This window comes from Solanum tuberosum, unplaced genomic scaffold (assembly GCF_000226075.1).
Source record: "Solanum tuberosum cultivar DM 1-3 516 R44 unplaced genomic scaffold, SolTub_3.0 scf00292, whole genome shotgun sequence".
Lineage (NCBI taxonomy): Eukaryota > Viridiplantae > Streptophyta > Magnoliopsida > Solanales > Solanaceae > Solanum > Solanum tuberosum.
In genome coordinates this window covers 156,114-179,449 of record NW_006239216.1, presented here as the reverse complement: position 1 = coordinate 179,449, position 23,336 = coordinate 156,114, and the positions used below count along the sequence as shown (strand labels likewise).

Genomic DNA, 23,336 nt, shown 5'->3' with positions numbered 1-23,336 from the left:
AAAACAAGGGACATGAAGTAATTAGCTCTTAATTTTGTGAGATTTATGTAATTTTTACTTGTAATTATTTTGTGTTTTGTGGTGTAGTTTCCTTTGATTTAGCTAGCGTTTGTCCCCAAGTTGGCAAGTTCTCAAATATTCTTGGCAAATTATATTTGACGGAAGTTTTTGGTGAAGTTTCACCATGTGTTTGACCCCAAATTTTCTCAAAAATATTTAACTATTTCAAAAAATATGATTTATACTCATAAGTTCTAAAAAATATTAAAAATACCCGTACATTTATATTCTTATTTTATAATAAATATGTTTCGTAAAAAAATAACCTTATAATATAATTGATAACAATCAACAATAACAAAATAACAATATAGGCAAGACAATATATTAATTGCATACTCAAACTTGTCACTGATTTAGTTATAATTATAACTCATTAAATACAAATTGTTCTTTTTTCTCAATTTTATCATTCAAATTAGAACTCAAACTTTTTCGGAGAAAAAAGTAACAAATATTAGTTGGAATTAATAAATAATGGATATTTTTTACAAAATATAAAAATTTGAGATAATGTTTAAATGTTTAAAAATTCCCAAATATTAAAACTTGATCCAAATACTAATTTTTTCTAATATTTGAGAACTTGAAATATTTATCAAATATAATAACGAAACACCACTATCGAAGTTTTTTCCAAATATTCTTTGGGTTTGGATGAGTTTTGTCCTCCGTTTGTAGGTCGCATTTATTCTCTTTCCTTTTACAATCTTTTTTTCGCCCTTCGCATACTCGTTAAATTAGTCCACTCCTTTTACATCAACAATTTCTGCAATTCGAAGGATCTGCAATGGCTCTTCAGATTGCGAAAAGACTCCTTCGATGCCGCGCTGATTCAGTTGCATCCTCTGTTAGGTTTTTCGATCGGACCTTCACTTCCGAATCCAATTCCAACTTGATCCGCGCTACTCTTTTCCCCGGCGATGGTATTGGACCTGAAATCGCCGAGTCCGTCAGGCAGGTCTGCTTCTTCGTCCAATACTTGTTTTCCTTTCTCTTGTTGTTTCCATAGATATAGTTAGATGCCGATTATTAGAGGTTTGTACCGTTGTCGCTTCATATTGTTACTGTTCATCAATTCTCTGTATACTTGCTAGGTTGAACCTCGGGTTTGGGCTCTGGCTCTCCTTGTAGCACTCGTGAAATTCTCCCTTTTCATGATTAATTAATGCCGAATATTGAAATAAACAAGACTTTGTAGCATCATCATTTGTCTTTTTTAATTATGATGCGAGTGAGGCTGTCTTGAGATAATGCAGTACCTTTCCTCATAGGGGTTGAAATTTTCACTTGTCGCCTGCTGCAAGTTTTTTTTCTTTGTAAGACCAACTTATGGGAATACAGAGGTATGTTGTTGTTGTGCTTTGGGCCGAGGGTCCTTTGGATAATGCCTCTCTTGTGGAAGGTAGGGGCAAGGCTGGGTATGTACTAACCTCTGCAGACTCTACTTGTGGGACTAAATTGGGTATGCTGTTGTTGTGATTATTTTGACACTCCTACTAAGTCATAGCTGCAGGAAGCTTAAATGCATTTTTTGTACCATGGCTTTGTAGCTTCTCTCTTTTGTTTTGGATGAAATTATAGGCTACTTTCCTTGTTGATTATGTGCAGATGCTCTTATCAGCTAGTCGAATCATTTAGGAATGAAATGGACAAGTAAATATCTTGTCCTCATTAATTGTACTAAGGTGTGTGACAAAGAGTTCTGCTAATCCTGCATGGAGGTTCACGGGCATTATGTTTGGTTGGATTCTTCTATTTTGCTTGACATTTTTCTTCTAGATTGTCCACAATAATGAAAGTTGATTTGCTTCCCTCAGTGACAAATCCAGGATTTAAGTTTTAAGGGTTCAACTTTTAAGTTTTTTAGCATTGACCCAACTGTATTTTAAAATCATGGGTCGTATCTACTATTTGCTACTTTTTGTGAAGTCTTAAACATAGGTATATGCTCAGTGTCGGATGCATGGGGTTCAAATGAACTCAGTACAGTTACTCTATATCCGCCTCTAACTCCCTTGGAGCTAGGGTTTCCAGTACTTCATTAAGTCTGGGGTTATAAATTGCTAAATCCTATTTAAAACTACAGATATTCAAGGTTGCTGAGGTACCAATTGAATGGGAAGAACACTTTGTGGGGACGGAGATAGACCCTAGAACCAACAGCTTTCTAACATGGGAAAGTCTTGAATCAGTGAGGCGGAATAAGGTTGGTCTGAAAGGGCCAATGGCCACTCCTATTGGAAAAGGTCATCGTTCCTTGAACCTTACATTGAGGAAGGAGTTAAATCTATATGCCAATGTCAGACCTTGCTACAGCCTACCTGGATATAAGACTCGCTATGATGATGTGAATCTCATCACTATTAGAGAGAACACTGAAGGAGAGTACAGTGGTCTTGAACATCAAGCAAGTATCTTTCTATATTATTTAATAGAAAATTGCTTATTTCTTGAGATCTTCAAATTCATTTGCATTTATTATCAGGTAGTAAGAGGTGTGGTTGAAAGTCTCAAGATCATTACCCGTCAAGCAAGTTTAAGGGTTGCAGAGTATGCATTTCACTATGCCAAGACCCATGGAAGAGAGAGAGTGTCTGCAATTCACAAAGCCAACATCATGCAAAAGACAGACGGTCTTTTTCTTAAGGTCTATCCTTATGTCTGGCGTCTCAATATAGTTATATGTTTTATTAACCAGCACTATGTTGTTGACTTTCTTTCTTCTTGTCCAGTGTTGCCGAGAGGTCGCGGAAAAGTACCCTGAGATAAAGTATGAGGAAGTTGTCATTGACAATTGCTGTATGATGGTATGATCAAAGACCAATCACTTTATTGCGACTCCAGTACTATACATGTTCATCTTAATGAACAACCTTGAATAAGTTCAATGAAATGTTTAATAGTATTGGACCAAGCCTCATTCTAAAGTTTCATAAATACTATCTAGAAATATGTGGTGAAATAACATACTTCCTTTTCATGTGTACAGCTTGTGAAAAATCCAGCACTTTTTGATGTTCTGGTGATGCCTAACCTTTATGGTGACATAATCAGTGATCTTTGTGCTGGTTTAATTGGTGGCTTGGGCTTAACTCCAAGGTATGCCTTTTTTTTTTTCATTATACGTAACTGATGTCCCATTTGAGTTCATTTTGTCTCATTTTTTTCCTAAAGATGATTTCTCTTACAGTTGCAATATTGGCGAGGGAGGTATAGCCCTTGCTGAGGCTGTGCATGGTTCAGCACCTGATATTGCCGGAAAGGTTTGTATTCAAATAGGATATCATGTCCCATGAGAATATTGCTTTACTCTTAATTCTTATAGCCTGATGCTTCTGTAATCAGTATCAGTATCTCATTTAACCATCAACTATTACTAAGTTCAATCAATTATTGGGTGGGTATCTTCTGACTTCTTGTATCACTCTCCAAATAGAAGTCAAATTTTTGTGTCATTTCGTAACTTTGATGTTAGATAAAAGAGTGATTCAAAGATTTTCAGACAGTTATATTTCACTCCATTCAACTTTTATTTATATTTAACTCCATTCAACCTACACACACTCACATTTATTTATATGTGCATATAAATATATGTATGTATGTATGTGTCTATATATATGTGTGTGTGCATGTGCCCGTATATACACATATGTATGTGACTATGTGTATGTATATGTTTTGTGTTTCTTATCTTTATCTTAAAAACATAACTTTATGTTTCCTCGTTATATTGTTCAAGCTGCAGCTACTATTATTTACTTTTTTGATGTAGTGTTGCACTCACATCGGGTGTGCTAAATCAGTTTGCAGTCTATTAATGTGGGACTATAAGAAGAGTATTTTACCCTTCGGGGTGGCCCAGTGGTTTGGGCTTGAGACTTCCATGTTGGAGGTCTCAAGTTCGAAACCCCTTGTCAGCGAAAGCAAGGGGGTTTGCTTCTGGGTCGAGCTCGTCGCACCGGGCTTGCCTAGTGCGGGTTACCTCTCCTATGTGGTTTGCAAGCTATTGCATAGGAGCAGGGGTTTTTACCCTGTGCGCACCCAAAGGGTAGTGGCTGTGGGTTTCCCTTGTCATAAAAAATAAAAGAAGCGGGTTTCCCTTGTCATAAAAATAAAAATAAAAAATAAAAATAAGAAGAGTATTTTCTTTTTAGTTTGGATGTCCTTCAATCTTATTAGCAATAATTACTGCACAATCAATACATACTGATGCTTAGTCTACTTTGATACTGATGAGGCAAACACACTATAAAATAAGCTGTAGTGCGTCAAAGATGGTATAGAAAAATATTGTCTCCAAGGGATTGGATCAAACAATGTTCAAATAATTCTTTGCTTAATGCTATTTAGGAGGATACATTATTTTAGATTGGGATGGCTTAAGAAGTATTGAGGATAGGTGATTAGATAGGACATAACACATTTGTAGCTTACCGAGGACATAACCCTATAGGAAAATTTAGAGGTCGATGATTAGGATAGAATGTTTGTAGGTAGTCGAGTGGTGTCTAGTTCTTTATCTTTATTATTTTTATTACACTCGTACTATCTTATTCTTCAATTTAGTGGCCTTCCTTAAAGTTATTTTATGATTTGTTGTTGCTACTGTTCTCTTCTCCATTGTTTTCCTTGTGGATTCTTCACTAATCACTACTATATTTGTTTTACCTACTTGATTTTTGTTATGCTTCACTTGAGCCGAGTGTGTATCGAAAACCGCCTCTCTACCTTCTCAGGGTGGGGGTAAGGCTGCGTACACACCACACTCCCCAGGCCTCACTTGTGGGGTTACACTAGGTATGTTGTTGTATAGAGTTGGGATAAAATCTGTCAATAGATGGTGATTTAGTTTGTGGATAAGTTGGAAACTGATGAGGACACCTAATAAACTAACCTATTTTAAGAAAAGACAGCCACTTTCTGTTTACTAGGGATGGCAATGAGGCGGGGCAGGGCAATCCTTGACTCACCTTGCCCTGCCTCATTTAGTCTTTTTTGAACAATTTTTTATTTTTTTGTGATGCACATCTGTATCAGTACTGTTTTGCTAATTTGCATGGTAGCTGAATTGTGAAAAATCTGAACTCTTAGAACATTTTTTTAAAGCAATGTTTTTCCAGAAGCTTTGTAAAAACAATTTATGTTTGTGTATATTTCCTAAAAGGATAGTATAGTCCAGTCCTATTTGAACCCCCCCAAAAATTCCATCCCTACTGTTTACCACTATGTCAAGATGAAGTGAAGTGGGCAGCCATAAAACCTTTTACTAATATCTGTGGTACCTAATTAACACATGTACATCCTTGCATGTGTGCTTCTACTGAAGTAGCAAAGAATATCCGCGACATAGGAAATAAGGTGAGGTGTTACTGTATGATCATGTGCTTTGCTTTCCTTACACACCAAGAATAAGAATACTAATATTTTACAGTTATCCCTTCTCTTGGAACAAAGGGAGTTCTGAGCAATATTAAAGTTGCCTCTGTGTGACCTATAGGTCCATGGAATCAGCCAGTGATGCTTTTGTTGGTGTAGGCTGCCTGCATTACACCCTCTTGGGTGCGACTGTTTGCCAAACCCTGCGTTAACATGGGATGCTTCTTGTACTAAGCTGCCCCTTTTTAAAAAAATTCTTTTTCCTTTTCTGTATCGGTGTATCCTAGGTCCCTGTTTTCCCCCTTTATAAAAACTGAATGTTGATTGAGAAGCAACTGAGAAGTATGTTCTGGTGTTAATTAGAAGATTCTTTATCTGAAATTTTTTGGTGTCTATGATGAAGACCACACTTAATTGGAATATGAAATAAGGATGTAAACAGTGTATGGTTGACACACATCCATTTTTTAAAATATAGTGCACTTTCTTGTTCATCTGCCATTCATTAGGCATGCCCACCCCTGCTTTTTCGTATTTGTTGATCCAAAATTATGTGTGCAGAATTTGGCGAATCCAACTGCTTTGCTTTTGAGTTCTGTGTCTATGCTTCGTCATCTAGAGCTTCATGATAAAGCTGATCGCATCCAAGATGCCATCCTAAAAACAATTGCAGAGGGAAAGTACCGAACAGGCGACCTTGGAGGCACTGCTACAACAACTGAGTTCACAAATGCCATCTGCGATCATCTTTGAACATGTATATATATAGTCATTTTGATGTCAATTTTGATAGTTGGAGGTGACCTTGGAGCCGAGGCGAACCCAGGATTTGAAGACTTGGGGGTGGACCAATAAACATAAAATAAATACAATGAAAATATTGGGCTCTCTAGCTGGATTTGAACCCTGATCTCATGGGTGGTACTTCTAGCTTGTACCAACGGCACAAGAGCACTCCTATATTCCTCACGAGTGCATCGTTAATTATATTCTAGTTTTTGACAGTTTCTCAAAATAGATTTACATATATGCACATGATTTTTTTTTGGAAGTTAACGGGTGCTGCACCCCATATATGACTGTGGGTCCGCCTCTGCCTTGGAGGCATTGCTACAACAAGTGAGATCAAATTTTTATTTTTTATTTTTTACAAAAAAATATTTTAAGAAGTATAAATAATTCTTTTTGTCTTAAATCAACAAGTACAAAATAATCTAGTGACAAAAGTGCATTCTACCACAGTCGAGATGAAATTTTGAATCCTAAAAGATACATTTTTAAAATTATTGTATGATTGAAAAAAATCGATTAGAACTTTACCCAACTTTCGGTTTGAGATTGATTTTTGACATTTTTAGTAGTTCATTGACTGAATAATCTTGATTTTTTACCAGTAAATAAAATGTCTAAATTTATACACAACTTAGTATTTATTTTGAAGTGAAAATGATTTTGTGCACCACCTTCTAATTTTTAGGGGTAGTTTAGTTGTGGCTTGTGGGTGAGATACTAATTCTGAGCTAGGTGCATAATTATTTTATCCTCATTTCATATGAAGAAAAGAATTAACTAATTCTATATAATAAAATATTCTTGCACGTCCCCAGGTAATAACAGTCTAATGCTGTTTGCAAGGGTAATTTTTCAATGACTATATTTGCATAAGTTTTATCAACAAAATCTAAATGATGTCCTAATATTAGGGATACATTTAGTGTTGTGGTTATATATAACATTTCAAATAAAAAAGTATAGTTTTTCATGAGTACTCAATTTGGTTAGTTATATAATTAGTCCAAATCAACTTAACTTTTAATTGGACTAAATTGAGAAGGTCAAAATTATCTAAAAGTCCAATATATAAAAGATCGAGTCATTAATTGATTATATAATTTGTCCAAACTTAAGCAAATTGATTGATTGATTGATTGAATCATATGTGTTCTCGTATATATCGATCGACCTCTTAATATGTGTTCTCGACCAAATAAAGATGCAATTTGTGTTCAAAATGGTTCATAGGAATTCTACGATTCATATGTACGTACCAAAGTATTGCAATTTAATGAAATGTAATGAAGACGAACTACATATATAGCACAATTTCATTAATAGTTTATTTATTTTTGCAGGAATTTAATTTGATCAGCCTTATTAACACACAAACATTTGGTTAGTAAAACCACAATGGCTGCTGATAACCCTAGATAAATTATAAACTTTATTTGACTCCAAACCATAATATATAAATTAACAACTTTATGTCACACATTTGTTTGTATTTGTTCAAGGAATCTGAATATCAGTTTCATAAATAGAGCCAGGTTTCCAATAATCTGGGATCACAGTTTTGTCTGAGTGAATCCATTTGGTCTTTTCACCTTCTTTTATTTGAATCTTTAATTTCAAATCTCCCTTTGGTGGATTTTCCAAATCAAAAACTGCTCCATATGACCTCCTCATTGGTATCCATTTGTAGCTTTTTACCTGTATGTATCAACTTATCAATTACGTGTTTGGATAAAAGTGTTGAAAATAATTTTAAAAAATAAGAGGATATGTATACATACATCGTAGATTTCAATTGCTATGATATCAGCATAGCCACCATTGTTAAATAGAAATATTGCAAGGTAGCCATGATAGTTGCTATGTTCATTAATTTTGATTTTGAGATTGCCATATTTGCAAGAAACTCTTTTGTAGTCAACATCAACCACTCCCTTTGGGAACAACATGTGAGCTAGCTTTGGATGCTTCGCCATTTTGGCAAACGCGTCTGAGCTAAGAATAAAGTCAGTTCCGGGCCCCTCACCACTATCAGTCACCACCACTTTAACTCCCTCGTTGCTACATAGTGCCTCGTCCTTGCACCTCACCTATAATATATCGTTGATAATTAGTAGTCATATACATGTTTATTATAAGGTAATTACAAGTAAATCGTAATGACAAATATTAGAAATTTACATGATAAAATTGGTAATTTCCCACTATCTATGTTAGTTTTGCAAATTTTTTTTGGTAAAAATGACAAATATACCTCCGAACTATCATAAATGGTATGTAGATACCCTCCGTCATACTTTTGGGACATTGGTGCCCCTGCCGTCCAAAAACTAGAGCATACATACCCTTTATACTAACGGACATAAACGTGTCATAATCTTATCTACCGACTCAACATTTATTAAATATTGGATCGACGGATAAGATTGCGCCACGTGTCCCTATTTAGTCTTCCGTTATAGTGAAGGGCATATATGCTCTAGTTTTTGGACAGCAGGCTAGATACCATTTATGATAGTTCGGGATATGTTTGTCCGTTTTCCCAAAAAAATTTACACTAATATATGTATATATAACTTGAATATTCGATTCGAAATTAATTGGAGTTGGTGTAGACAATTCAAGGGTTTACTAAACTAGCCATATGTGTATATGTTATACATTCATTTATTATATGTATAAGCATTTTGTTTTTAAAAATACAAAATAATATATATTTCGATAGATCAAATGGAGTACTACTATTATAACATCGATCTTCAACTCAAATCTATAAAGTTCAAATTCTGAATCCGTTTCTGCATACCTGATAACATGCACCACATCCAACTCCATTCTTGTAGAGCTTCCATGACGCGGCGGTAACGAGTCCATCATTGACATATCTTCCATGCTCTCCATAACCACAAGCTCCAGCTGATCAAATATATGTTGCAAATTAATAAAATGTTGAATCAATCAATCTATCTTAAAAGGAAAAAAATTAAAAATCAAATGTGACTTACTAGGTGTTCCTTTGCCATCAGAGGTCTTATAAAATGTAGCTTTAGAATAATAATTTTCAGTACCAAAGGAAAATGCAGGCAAAAGTAAAATTATACATATCATAAAAGTGGAACAATTGTTGAAAGAGATAGCCATTTTTTAAAGCTAAAAATGTAAAGAAGTGTTAATTTGGATTATGAGAAATGTAGAGATAAAGTTCTTTATTTATAGTTGTGTGTTACAAGGGGCAGGTATTGACTATATGGCCAACTTTGTATTAGTCTTGATTTAGTTTTAATTATTTTATTTGGAAAAAGAAATATTCAAAGTTTTTGACCCTAATTGTATAAAATATGGATCACATCATGAAAAAGAATAAAGAAAAACTTTTTTTTCTTTTGATTTTAAGATAAGTTTAGAATTTGATAAGCATCTTCTTTGAAGCAACAAATAGCTAATTAATGATGATTATTTAAATCCCATAGATCTTAATTAACAATACTTGGTGCTAGAAATTGTCATTGTTTCAAAATCAATGGATGTTAGTACCTTCTTTTGCCGCGTCCGTACCATTTAATGTAATACTCATTTCGTTTTATATTAGTTGTCAATTTTTCTTTCTACGCATCTTAAAAAAATATCACAAATAAGAAGTGTCGTTTTTAATTTACATATTAAGAAATTTGTTAATAAGGTGAACAACAAATTATATAGGATGATCAAAAGAGTAGCGTTCAAAAAATAATGAAGATTTTTGACATTTAAGAGTGTCAAAGTTATCCTTTTAAATGAGTAGTGGCGAGAGTTTCACACGCCTTTTGATTTAAATGAATGGCGATGAGCGTTCGACAAGTTATGTTTTCATGGATTCAACAAATTAAATAGAAAATATACACTACAACAGAAATAACTTTTAGCAGCAATAATAAATATACATATTAATAAAGAGTGCTAAAGTTTTTACCAGCATTACTTAATTGTCATTGAATCCAATGTCGCTAAAGACTTCAAGGACATATACAAAGAATACTAATTGTCGCTAAAAATACATATTTAGCGAAAATAAATAAGATATTACCGTTAATTAATTGTCCCTACGATCATTTTTGATATAGTGATATCGATCACATCAATTAAGACAAGAGAAAATAATACTAAATATTATCTTAAAATCTGGGCAACAGCTCATTGTTTGGGAATTTAAATTATGTCACACGGGAATGTTATTAATTTATTGTTTGATCGTTAGACTTTTAATTTATTTTCTCTTATAATTCCTTGGAATATGTTTTCTATTTACCAATTGAATACTAGAAATATTTTTTTAAAAATATTTTCCACTTATTAAGCCAACAGAAAAATAATAAATAAAAAATTCACTTATTTTTCAAAAATATTATCCATTCCATCGAACACAACACAGCCTAAATGAGATAATTAAGAACAAATAAATATTCATAGATAAATACTCTTATGATTAAAATATTATGGGTTGAAAATAAATGTTCAATTAGACGGGTAAGTTTAGACCAATTCAACTAGAAAAAATTGGAACACGTCTCTGTACAATAAGAAAAAAAAGGTTACTACACTATAAAAGTAAAAGACGTAGTATATAGTCTAATAGCTATTAGAACTCTTCAACTTAATTTTTTTTTTTCCATGTCACGTGAACGTGAACTCGAAGCAAAGAATAATCAAAGTTAGCCTCCAAGTATATAAATTTAAATTAGTCGGACATCTCGATAGCAACATTTTTATATAATAATACTTCATTGTAATAATGGCTTTTTTGAAATTAGTTTTTTATGTTATATTTTATCTCTCTATAACATTTTCTTTCACATATAACAACAATAACGATCTTGTATAATAGTACACTCTTTATAAAAGTATCTTATTATAATAACAATGTTCTAATTGGTAGTATAATAATTAGCCATTTTCTTTTATCGAAATAGAATTTCTAAAATATTTTGATACTTTAATATACTATATGAGAAAACAAGAAATATACATATGATAAAGTTTATTTATGTGGTTATATATATATATATATATATATATATCCGCTACTGATATATAAGAGGGAATAAGTGCACACGTCTCGGTCGACGTGTGTGCTTCCCGAAAATATCCTAAATTTGAGAATAATTTTGTCAATTTAGTTTTATTGTAGCTGCTTGTAAATTAGGACTCTCAAAATATCAAGTGCCACATATATTATTTATTAAAAAATATGTTTAAAATATTATAAAATAATTGACGATAAAATTATAAAATCAAAACAAACAAAATAATATATATTGGACTCGGACTTGTCCGAACTTTTGTATCTAGTATATATATAAAGCTTCTAATTAAGGATAAAATAAGAAATAAATATAAAATTATTTCTAAAGTGTAAAAGCTTGTCATTCTTTTGGTAATTCACATAAATTAAAATAGAACGACGAATAGTAATAAATCTAAAATGGTTACTAAAATGTAAATGGCGACTTTTTATTCATAGTTCTCACGACAACAGAAATACAAAACATACATATAACACTTAGCAAGTTACCACTATTAATGCCAAAAGTACAACACAGAAATACATTTTTAATTTTTTTCAAATTAGCTAGATAATTAAACAAGAAATCACCCAAATTAACTAGTATTAAGTACATATATTAATTAATTAAGTAAGCTGAATGTCAGTTTCAATTGTAAGTCCAACTTTCCATTGAGCAGGAATAACAGCTTTGTCTGATTGTACCCATTTGCTTTCAACACTTGTACTTGTTAGAAACCTTACTTTAAGGTCTCCACATGGTGGATTTGACAAGTCCCACACTGCCCCATATGCCTTTCTCATTGATATCCATTGTTGACTCTCTTCCTACGTACATACAAACAATCAAATATTATTAAACGCGAGATCATTCTATGAGTTCAATCAAATATATCTATTACCTTAGGTGAAATAAGTAAACATGTGATCCTGACTTGATCCGTTGAGAATGGGTGGATCAAGATTAGATATGATCCAACTTATCGTTCCCTAAAAACTAAAAGAGGGGGTGAGCTGGTAGACAATAGACTGTCTACGGATCGATAAGTTAACTCCAAAGTTGAACCATCTCACTTTCATACAATTTACAATTTTGTATTTTTGAATTTAAAATTAATGCATTTCTAATTCATTAGGTTATATACACTCTATTTTGATCACTCGATTTAATAAATTCAATAATTTGATGAGTCGTTTCGAGTTTGATGTTGAGGTCAATTAGTCAATAGACATGTCATAATCTCAAATTGGATTTGCCACCTCTAACACTCATTCTAAACCTAGCTACTAACACCAAATCCTACAACAACAAATTCAGTGAAATTTACAGGTAAAGTCTGAAAAAGTAGAGCATACGTAGATCTTATACCTCATAGATTTCTACAGCATGGATGTCGGTGGCACCACCTTGGTTCAATACAACAATAGCAAGATAATCAGCATACTTGCTATGTTCATGAATTTTAACCATAAGATTTCCACCATAACCACAAGAAACTCTTCTATATTCTATGTCAACAACCCCTTTTCCACATAAATGAGCTGCCAAACTTGGAGTTTTAGCTAATTTTGCATAGGCTTTAAAGCTAAGAATTAAATCTGTTTCTTGTCCATCTGCACTGTCTGTCACCACAACTTTTGTACCCTCTTCACTACACAATGCATTGTTCTTGCACCTAACCTGTAATTACATTAATTAATTAATTAATTTATTGACCTCCATATAAATTGAACAAAATACACTTGTAACATATTAATATTACTCCTAATTTGTTACACTTGAAACATGTTTAGAAATTGGTCAAACACTAGTTGTATGTTGTTCAAAAGTATTTTTGAATTTAGTTAGTCAAACATAAACTATGTTTCACGATTTCTTTTTTCAAACTAAGCTGATTTTAGAAACTTGACCAAACAGACTATTATAATTTGCGCTTATATATACCAGGTAACTTATTACTATCAATTATTCTTGGTTCCCAATTAAGTAGAATTATGATTACACCTGATTGTATTTCATATCGTTAGTGAAATAAAACTTAAAAAACTTTGATTGTAATATTAAAGGGGTCCAATTTCGAAGACACCACGACAATGTAATATATCATGTCACCTAAAAAATAACCGCTACTAATATAATTATATTATCGATAAAAATGAAATAAGTAGGTACGTACCTGGTAACATGCACCACAACCAACTCCATTTCTGTAGAGACGCCTAGAGGCTGTGCACACTTCACCATTGTTCACATCTTTACCATAGTCTCCATAACCACATGCTCCAGCTAATCATATATACACATACATCAAAATTAATGTTAAAACAATTATAGTAATAATCGATTAAAATTTCGTGTTTAATTAATATATGATGTTCACATGTTCTTTTTTAATTGGGTAAAAAAAAAAAAAACAGAAAAAGGGCCAAAAATGCTCCTGAACTATAGCATAATGTGATATTCAAGTGTTCAACATTAGTCAAACAGATGAGTATTTTTAACAAAATAGGTGGATGAAGGGGATATTTAGATCTTTTACGATAGTTCAGAGACATTTTTGACCTTTTTCCGAAAAAAATAACAGAAGTAGTTAATTAGCTAGGTATCATACATGGTGTTCCCATGCCATCAGAAGTACTATAAAATGATGCCTTGGAAACTAAGGTTTGGCTGTAGGAAAATGCTGGCATAAGCATAATATTCATGCACATAAAAATGCAAGAATATTTAAGTGAACGATCCATTTTTTTTGTTCACAAAATAATTAGCAAGTGAGAAACTAATTAAAGACTTTAATTTGTATGATGAAAATTAAGTGAAGAAAAGTTCCACATTTATAGTGAAGTTTGTAAGGAGTTGAGATTCATATTAGGAGCCACGTTTCTTGTCCACTATGGACAGTGGAAACCAAATGTAAATAAATGAATAGCCCCTATAAAATCATTGATGTTACAACACATTATTATTAATTTCATTTTGTTCATTTCAATTATTCAAACTATATAAAGGACTATGAAAATGACATATATGCTTAATTTATGCATTTCTATTTTTGTTTAAGCTTGTTGGTGCTTGAATATATCTACTTGTTGGGTGAAAATGTTATGTGGTGTTGGTGTGTTTCCTGTTGAAGTTCATAAGCAATTCACTCATATGAAGCCAAATGGTGCATGCTAGCTAGAAGCAATTTAGTGACGGGAAAAAGTTGGAGTGATAAAATTATTTCATGAAAATATGATACGTTCAATCTGTTTAAATAACTTTTGGGCGAGTTAAACATATATATTCAGTGTAATCCCATAAGTGAGGTCTGAAGACGGTAAAGTATATGCAGACTTTATTTTTACCTTAGGAGATCAAGAGATTATTTTCGATAAGACCTTTGGTTAAAGGAAAGAGATATATTCCCAACTTATTATTTAGACCAACTTGGCATAACTTATATCAACCCCCAAAAGCCTCTGACCCGCTCATTTATTAATTCAATCAATCCTATTTTTCCGCTCCGAACAAGTTACTTAATTCTAACTTATTTGATTATAGAGCACCCACCTTAAAATTTTAGCAATCACCACCAATTTGGAAGCTTATAGAACCAGCAAACCTAGTGCCTTTGCTTTTCATATACTTCAAAAAGCATATATAGCCATGTGTAGTTTAGGCAAAGAGTTAATGGTTAATGCGCTACATAATGGAGTAGTAGGGAACTATAGTTTCATGCCAACGTAGTAGATTTATATTTGCTAGAATTCAACCTAACCCAATTTTTTTTTTTTGGATGTAGTTCATGCAAAGTCAGAGATCTACTGAATACGTTTTCTAAGCAGTATACATAAATTATACACATACTATATTTGGATTATATATATATATATATATTATACATTCAACAACTATTTTTAACTTAATCAGTGAATGACTATTTAAATTATTTTTTTCAGAATAGTCTTGAATTTTTTACCTAGCTTAACAAATTCTTCAAGAAAATATTTGAATTTGTCTATCAAACATATAAGTTCAAGTTATATTTGGATTATATATATATATATATATTATACATTCAACAACTATTTTTAACTTAATCAGTGAATGACTATTTAAATTATTTTTTTCAGAATAGTCTTGAATTTTTTACCTAGCTTAACAAATTCTTCAAGAAAATATTTGAATTTGTCTATCAAACATATAAGTTCAAGTTATATTTGGATTATATATATATATATATATTATACATTCAACAACTATTTTTAACTTAATCAGTGAATGACTATTTAAATTATTTTTTTCAGAATAGTCTTGAATTTTTTACCTAGCTTAACAAATTCTTCAAGAAAATATTTGAATTTGTCTATCAAACATATAAGTTCAAGTTATATTTGGATTATATATATATATATATATTATACATTCAACAACTATTTTTAACTTAATCAGTGAATGACTATTTAAATTATTTTTTTCAGAATAGTCTTGAATTTTTTACCTAGCTTAACAAATTCTTCAAGAAAATATTTGAATTTGTCTATCAAACATATAAGTTCAAGTTATATTTGGATTATATATATATATATATATTATACATTCAACAACTATTTTTAACTTAATCAGTGAATGACTATTTAAATTATTTTTTTCAGAATAGTCTTGAATTTTTTACCTAGCTTAACAAATTCTTCAAGAAAATATTTGAATTTGTCTATCAAACATATAAGTTCAAGTTATATTTGGATTATATATATATATATATATTATACATTCAACAACTATTTTTAACTTAATCAGTGAATGACTATTTAAATTATTTTTTTCAGAATAGTCTTGAATTTTTTACCTAGCTTAACAAATTCTTCAAGAAAATATTTGAATTTGTCTATCAAACATATAAGTTCAAGTTATATTTGGATTATATATATATATATATATTATACATTCAACAACTATTTTTAACTTAATCAGTGAATGACTATTTAAATTATTTTTTTCAGAATAGTCTTGAATTTTTTACCTAGCTTAACAAATTCTTCAAGAAAATATTTGAATTTGTCTATCAAACATATAAGTTCAAGTTATATTTGGATTATATATATATATATATATTATACATTCAACAACTATTTTTAACTTAATCAGTGAATGACTATTTAAATTATTTTTTTCAGAATAGTCTTGAATTTTTTACCTAGCTTAACAAATTCTTCAAGAAAATATTTGAATTTGTCTATCAAACATATAAGTTCAAGTTATATTTGGATTATATATATATATATATATTATACATTCAACAACTATTTTTAACTTAATCAGTGAATGACTATTTAAATTATTTTTTTCAGAATAGTCTTGAATTTTTTACCTAGCTTAACAAATTCTTCAAGAAAATATTTGAATTTGTCTATCAAACATATAAGTTCAAGTTATATTTGGATTATATATATATATATATATTATACATTCAACAACTATTTTTAACTTAATCAGTGAATGACTATTTAAATTATTTTTTTCAGAATAGTCTTGAATTTTTTACCTAGCTTAACAAATTCTTCAAGAAAATATTTGAATTTGTCTATCAAACATATAAGTTCAAGTTATATTTGGATTATATATATATATATATATTATACATTCAACAACTATTTTTAACTTAATCAGTGAATGACTATTTAAATTATTTTTTTCAGAATAGTCTTGAATTTTTTACCTAGCTTAACAAATTCTTCAAGAAAATATTTGAATTTGTCTATCAAACATATAAGTTCAAGTTATATTTGGATTATATATATATATATATATTATACATTCAACAACTATTTTTAACTTAATCAGTGAATGACTATTTAAATTATTTTTTTCAGAATAGTCTTGAATTTTTTACCTAGCTTAACAAATTCTTCAAGAAAATATTTGAATTTGTCTATCAAACATATAAGTTCAAGTTATATTTGGATTATATATATATATATATATTATACATTCAACAACTATTTTTAACTTAATCAGTGAATGACTATTTAAATTATTTTTTTCAGAATAGTCTTGAATTTTTTACCTAGCTTAACAAATTCTTCAAGAAAATATTTGAATTTGTCTATCAAACATATAAGTTCAAGTTATATTTGGATTATATATATATATATATATTATACATTCAACAACTATTTTTAACTTAATCAGTGAATGACTATTTAAATTATTTTTTTCAGAATAGTCTTGAATTTTTAATATGTACTTAAATTAGTTTTGGCTATGAGATAAAAGTTCGTGACTTTCAAGATGTTACGGGAAGTGATGAATAGTTTTAGAATAGTCTTGAATTTTTTACCTAGCTTAACAAAATCTTCAAGAAAATAATTGTAATTGTCTATCGAACATAAGTTCTAGTTATAATATGTACTTAAATTAGTTTTGGCTATGAGATAAAAGTTCGTGACTTTCAAGATGTTACGGGAAGTGATGAATAGTTTTAGAATAGTCTTGAATTTTTTACCTAGCTTAACAAAATCTTCAAGAAAATAATTGTAATTGTCTATCGAACATAAGTTCTAGTTATAATATGTACTTAAATTAGTTTTGGCTATGAGATAAAAGTTCGAGACATTTCAAGATGTTACGAAAAGTGATAATGTTTAGTGTATCGCCTATTAGACATGAGTTTTAATTGTATTGACTTATGTAAAACACATGCATTGCATAAATGAGAAAGAAAAGAGATGATAAGTTTATTGACTATTTATTTATATCAAACACACAATTCACCACAATGCATACCCTACAACATTACAAATTTACTTAATCTTCTATAGTTTATTTGATAAATCTTCAAATAAAACACTTTGCAAACCACATGACATTATACAACATAGTAAATAAACATATTTAGTCTAGCATAAGGTATGTGTCATAAGCAATGCCAGCCTTCCATTCATCAGGTAAAACATCAGCCAATTGCACCCATTTAGCTGCCTCCCCATTAAGACTAACTTGAACTCTGAATGTGAGTGATCCTTTTGGTGGATTTGGCATGTCCCATACTGCTCCATAGGCCTTTCTCATACCCCTCCATTCCTTGCAATCAGCCTACACATACATACATACAACTCCCGTCTTATTTTTCAGGTTACTAATTTCACTTTATATGCAATATTAGTACGTTACGTGTAGATATATATATAATCTTTTAGAAGTAGATTTCTCATATCGTTACTTGAATTTAATTTTTTTCAATAAAGAAAGTGGTTTTCTTTTTTGAAATTATAACTATTAATTAAATAATCAGCTTAGTAATCAACTCTATATATAGTTTAGATAACACTTTAGCAATTGCACTAGTTAAACAAATAATGAGAGAGAATTACCAATATATACTTATATATAGGTGATCTAAATTTTTTTTTCCCGCTCCCTTTGGTATGTAGTGAAATTAAACAGCTTGGTCGAAAAATTATATAATATATATATATATATAAGATAAGATTAGATTTTTTTTCTTCTATATATATGTAATAGATAGTATATATTTGTGACTACTTCATGCGTTTACTTACTTCTTTATATTTTAAACTCTCTTGAAAATCCTAGCTCTGACACTTGAAACACTCTTAATATTCAATAAACTAGTTAATATTGCACAATGTTTATTTTATGACTCAAATTATACTGAATCAAATTTAAATTTTGAATTCGCCTCTAACTAAACGTACCTGCCAAACCTCGACAGCTTCAATGTCAAATGCACCACTTTGATAAATTGGTACAATAGCCAAATAGTTACAAAATCTGCTATGTTCATGAACTTTAATCATTAAATTGTAACCATAGTACGTACAAGGTACCCTTCGATATTCAACGTCAACAACACCATAAGCCAACAAATGATTAGCCATTCCTGAGGTAGCCATGTCTGAATAAGCACGTACACTTAGTATAAAATCTGTATGGTCACCTTCACCATGATCTGTTACTACTATTTTTGTACCCTCATCTGTGCAATGACCTGGTACCTTGCACCTAACCTGTTGTACGTTTACAAAAAATATTAAAAAGTGCGCTTTTTCATTATTTTGACGAGAATCTGTTTTTCACCATGTGTTTTTTTTCAGGGAGTTGGTGAAGCGGGAAATGGATAGAAAAATCATGTTTTTGGTTCAATTTTTTCAAAAAAAATAATTAAGATCCTGAAAAAACCTTTTTAAAGATATACTGCTGGATCGGTGTAGATTATAATGCTGCAGTGGACTTGAATCTTCTTAAAGAGAGTGAGATATCTGTGCATTAGTCTAAATGATTATTTATTCATTTTTGTCAATTTATTTTCAACTGTAATTTATTGTAGGAAAAGACTCAAATATGCCATCAAATTTTAAGAAAAGGCTCATATGTGTCATCCGTTACAAGTTCGGCTCATATATGTCATTTCCGTTTGAGAAAAGACTCATCCATTCATTATTTGTTAACAAAAAATAGTTCTGATTTTGTAAAATTATTTTTTACATGTGGTCAATTATGGTTCGGCCACGTCATTAATTAAATTATGTTTTAAAAGAAAAAAAACTCAAATATGTCATCGAACTTTGAGAAAAGGCTCATTTATGCCATCTGAGTTTGGCTCATATATACTATTTCAATTGACAAATAATGACATAGATGAGCCTTTTCTCATAAGGTCAAGTGGTACACTTGTGTATGGTTATGTGGGTGTCATTTTCATTACCTTTAGTTTTTGAAGTTCAAACTAGCTAAATGGATTATTATGTTTAGTAAAGTTACTACGTATTCTTTTTGTTTCAATTTGAATATCCTATTTTAATTTGATACGAAATTTAAGAAAATAAAGAAGATTTTTGAATATTGTAATCTTAAACAAATTGAAATGGAAGGAGTATTTTATAATATAATTAATATACCTGATAGCAAGCACCACATCCCGTTCCATTCCTGTAGAGCCTAGAGACTCCACTCACTTTGCCATCATAAATTTTCCTTCCATATTCACCAAATCCACATGCTCCACCTGTTTTTTTTTTTTTGTTATAACAATCACACTTTTAATTACCTTATCATAACATATTTAACACAAAATACTGCTTAAGATCGATGTCTATTAGAAAAAAAATGAGACTGTAATTGTCACACTCGAATTATAGGAACTTATTGGTAATTTAGTACAATATATATACCAATGTCCATGACCAGAACCACATGTACAAATTTCCCTACATGTGGCTCGAATTATAGGCTCGTTTGATAGTACAATATATATACTTGTGACTCAGGACGAAAGAAGAAGGGAACAAATCTACACACTTTCGTATTTCTTAGTATCAATCAAATCATTTGTCACCTAAACTCTTTCTAAACATCATATAACAAAATATGAGCATGTTGGTTACGTAACATAACATTTCAACCTATTTTTAACCCATTCAAACTCAATCTAAACGTACAATTAATCCCATTTGCCATGACTACATACATATAATAAATATATTTCTATCGCGCATGGACACATCTTTATATATATATATATATATATAAAAGACCGAAAATTAAAATATTAAGGAGAAAATTATACATACTAGGGGTTCCATAGCAATCAGGGCTGCCATAATAAGTAGCTCTAGTGTAAAGAGAATTTGCTTCTTGGCCATAACAAATTGCAGGATAAATTATAATTGTCACAAGTAGAAAAATTATACAATGGCTATTATTGAAAACCATATCTTATGATAAAATTTCAAAATTACTATAAGAAATTATTCAAAAGGAATATTAAGATTCCAAGAAGTGGATGAGAAGTGATGAAATGTAAAGGCTATATATATAGTTGATTTTTTGAACTATAGAAAGCAGCCATTAAGGGAAATATAAAATATATTTTTATATATATATAATAATAAATTTTTAAAAAAAAATTCTACATGATTTCTTCCACTAAGGAGTAGGGAATTAAGCAAGTGGAAGATGGGGTTAAGAACTAATTAAACTTGACAAGTACATTATTTTTGGCACTTTATAATATAATTCAATCACGCGTTACTCCAATTAATGACACTTTACGATTTAATTGCTTATTAAATAATTATTCTCTACTAATAATTAAATATTTTTAATTTCCACTATCGACAACAATAAATATCTTTGCTTACTCTGTCTAATGTAAAAATATTTTATTATCACTTTTAATCACTTTCACGTTGAGTATTTTAAATCAGTTAAGTGTTCAATGTCATTGTACCAATTTAATGTTTCACAATTTAATTTTATAATCCGATTTTTAAAAAAATATCTTTGATCTAATAGAGGATGAATCTCATGTTGATCGATTAAATAGTAAATTTTAGAGGTTATATTCTTCATTAATTTAGTAATCGATAAATCACAAATCAAAGAGCAAGGAATCACCAGGTCTAATGTGTTTGTATAATGCTTCTAACCTTATCATACGAAAATTCTCCAAGATACTCTTCATTTTTATGAATCATCTGGTATCTAAAATGTACTTTGTTTTATCAATTTAGATTAAAGCAATATATACATGACCAATTTAAGAAGGGTGTGTTGTTATTTATTATTAAAAGTTTTTGGTTTAAATCTGAGACCTCTTATATATTACGGATATGATAAAGAAGTTACAATCATCCTATCACACTTCTTGATGATCAGTTGCGACCAAATATGATATAAAATGTACATTACAAACGTATATAACTTAAATCCTTACGATAGCTACTATATTGAGTTGATTAGTTAGGAAAATATAGAGTGGCCACTATAGATGTAGATTGGTCCCTTAATTTTGGTTCCTCTTTATCCTCTTAAGTGTCTTAAAAACAGTAGTGTGGCGGCTAAGGAATATAAATCATAAAAAGGAAAAAAAAAAAATGGAAAAGAAGTACAATTGGACTTTGTATAATTAATAGTAATAACTTAATTGTCACTAAATATATTTTAGAGGCAATTAACACTTTTTTAGATGTTTCTAAAGTGTTTAGCGACTTTTGATCCAATGACAATTAAGTAATGTCAGTAAAGTCTTTAGTACTCGGTGCACATTTATTACTGCTAAAAGTTGTTTTTGTTATAGTTACCTAAAATAATATCTCATTATATGTAGTACCTTTATTCATACATAATACTCACTTGATTATGTCATAAAATCTTGTACTAATTAATTTACACTATGAAAAAACGTAGTCATGACGATTGCTCACGAAATCCTATCACTCATAGCTAGCCAATATTTGTTTATAACTTTTGCTAGCAAATTTGATCAACCAATAGACAAATGCTCAAAAGTATTAATTAATGTGCAAGTCATTCAATTAAATAATCCAAAGTGGAATATATACTAGCTTAGAACTTCAAGGTGAAAAAAATACAAAATCTTTAAGGTGGTGAATATGGGTGAAGTAATCCTTTCAAGTACAAGAAAAAAGGGTCAAATTTTGCATTTATATTATTTGAAATTGCTCAATTTTACCATCAGTTATATTGGTTCATTCATATCTTTGTCGTTAATAGTTAGATCGTCACATATCCTCTCTTTTCATTGATAAAGCTTCAAAATATAATGAATGTACTCCACTTGTCGAAATACTTCAAAGGAAAAGGTTTAAACTTATTCATCTACTTTTAATTACAGTTCAAAATCAATCTTTGTTAAACGTTAGGAATTAAAGGTAAAAACAAGACTTTTTCCTAACAGATGGGTAAGATTAGATTCAAAGTATATATATCGAAAGAAAAAAATTATTCAATTTCAAATAATATCAGAACAAACTTGGCTTTACCCCAAGTCTATATAGTTATAAACTCCTACAACAATCCTTATTGATTGACAGGACCACAAGGCCAAAAAGTTTTTTTTCATGTTCAGTTGGTTAAATATTTTTAAAATATTTTTTTTTAGGAAAACAAACACCTTAAAGATGAGAAAAATGAAATTTCTCAAAAAATTAGAAAAACAGGCTCCACTTCTGACATTCTACATTGATTGTGTCCTCCCTACCCTTCAACACAGTTGATCTTCACTCCAACCCACCCCTCCATAGCCATCATCCCCCCCCC

At 30.4% G+C, this 23,336-nt stretch overlaps 4 protein-coding genes across 4 annotated transcripts; 1 reads left to right on the top strand and 3 right to left on the bottom strand.

Moving 5' to 3' along the window:
* Positions 1-674: 674 nt before the first annotated feature.
* Positions 675-6,530, top strand: LOC102592957 (3-isopropylmalate dehydrogenase, chloroplastic). The gene is made up of 7 exons (XM_006359157.2): positions 675-1,021; positions 2,150-2,470; positions 2,549-2,710; positions 2,796-2,870; positions 3,053-3,162; positions 3,254-3,326; positions 6,004-6,530. Exons 1-7 carry the CDS (start codon positions 851-853, stop codon positions 6,193-6,195), a joined length of 1,104 nt encoding a protein of 367 aa, XP_006359219.1. The 5' UTR covers positions 675-850; the 3' UTR covers positions 6,196-6,530.
* A 1,085-nt stretch (positions 6,531-7,615) lies between these two features.
* LOC102592623 (expansin-like B1) lies at positions 7,616-9,414 on the bottom strand. Its single transcript, XM_006359156.1, has 4 exons — positions 9,237-9,414; positions 9,038-9,147; positions 8,013-8,321; positions 7,616-7,929 (listed from the first exon to the last, which is right to left on the bottom strand). Exons 1-4 carry the CDS (start codon positions 9,370-9,372, stop codon positions 7,729-7,731), a joined length of 756 nt encoding a protein of 251 aa, XP_006359218.1. The 5' UTR covers positions 9,373-9,414; the 3' UTR covers positions 7,616-7,728.
* Positions 9,415-11,693: 2,279 nt separating this feature from the next.
* Positions 11,694-14,058, bottom strand: LOC102580120 (expansin-like B1). Its single transcript, XM_006359201.2, has 4 exons — positions 13,882-14,058; positions 13,447-13,556; positions 12,639-12,950; positions 11,694-12,097 (listed from the first exon to the last, which is right to left on the bottom strand). Exons 1-4 carry the CDS (start codon positions 14,012-14,014, stop codon positions 11,897-11,899), a joined length of 756 nt encoding a protein of 251 aa, XP_006359263.1. The 5' UTR covers positions 14,015-14,058; the 3' UTR covers positions 11,694-11,896.
* Positions 14,059-17,965: 3,907 nt separating this feature from the next.
* Positions 17,966-21,065, bottom strand: LOC102592278 (expansin-like B1). The gene is made up of 4 exons (XM_006359155.2): positions 20,846-21,065; positions 20,174-20,280; positions 18,971-19,282; positions 17,966-18,347 (listed from the first exon to the last, which is right to left on the bottom strand). Exons 1-4 carry the CDS (start codon positions 20,985-20,987, stop codon positions 18,147-18,149), a joined length of 762 nt encoding a protein of 253 aa, XP_006359217.1. The 5' UTR covers positions 20,988-21,065; the 3' UTR covers positions 17,966-18,146.
* Between the last annotated feature and the right edge of the window lie 2,271 nt (positions 21,066-23,336).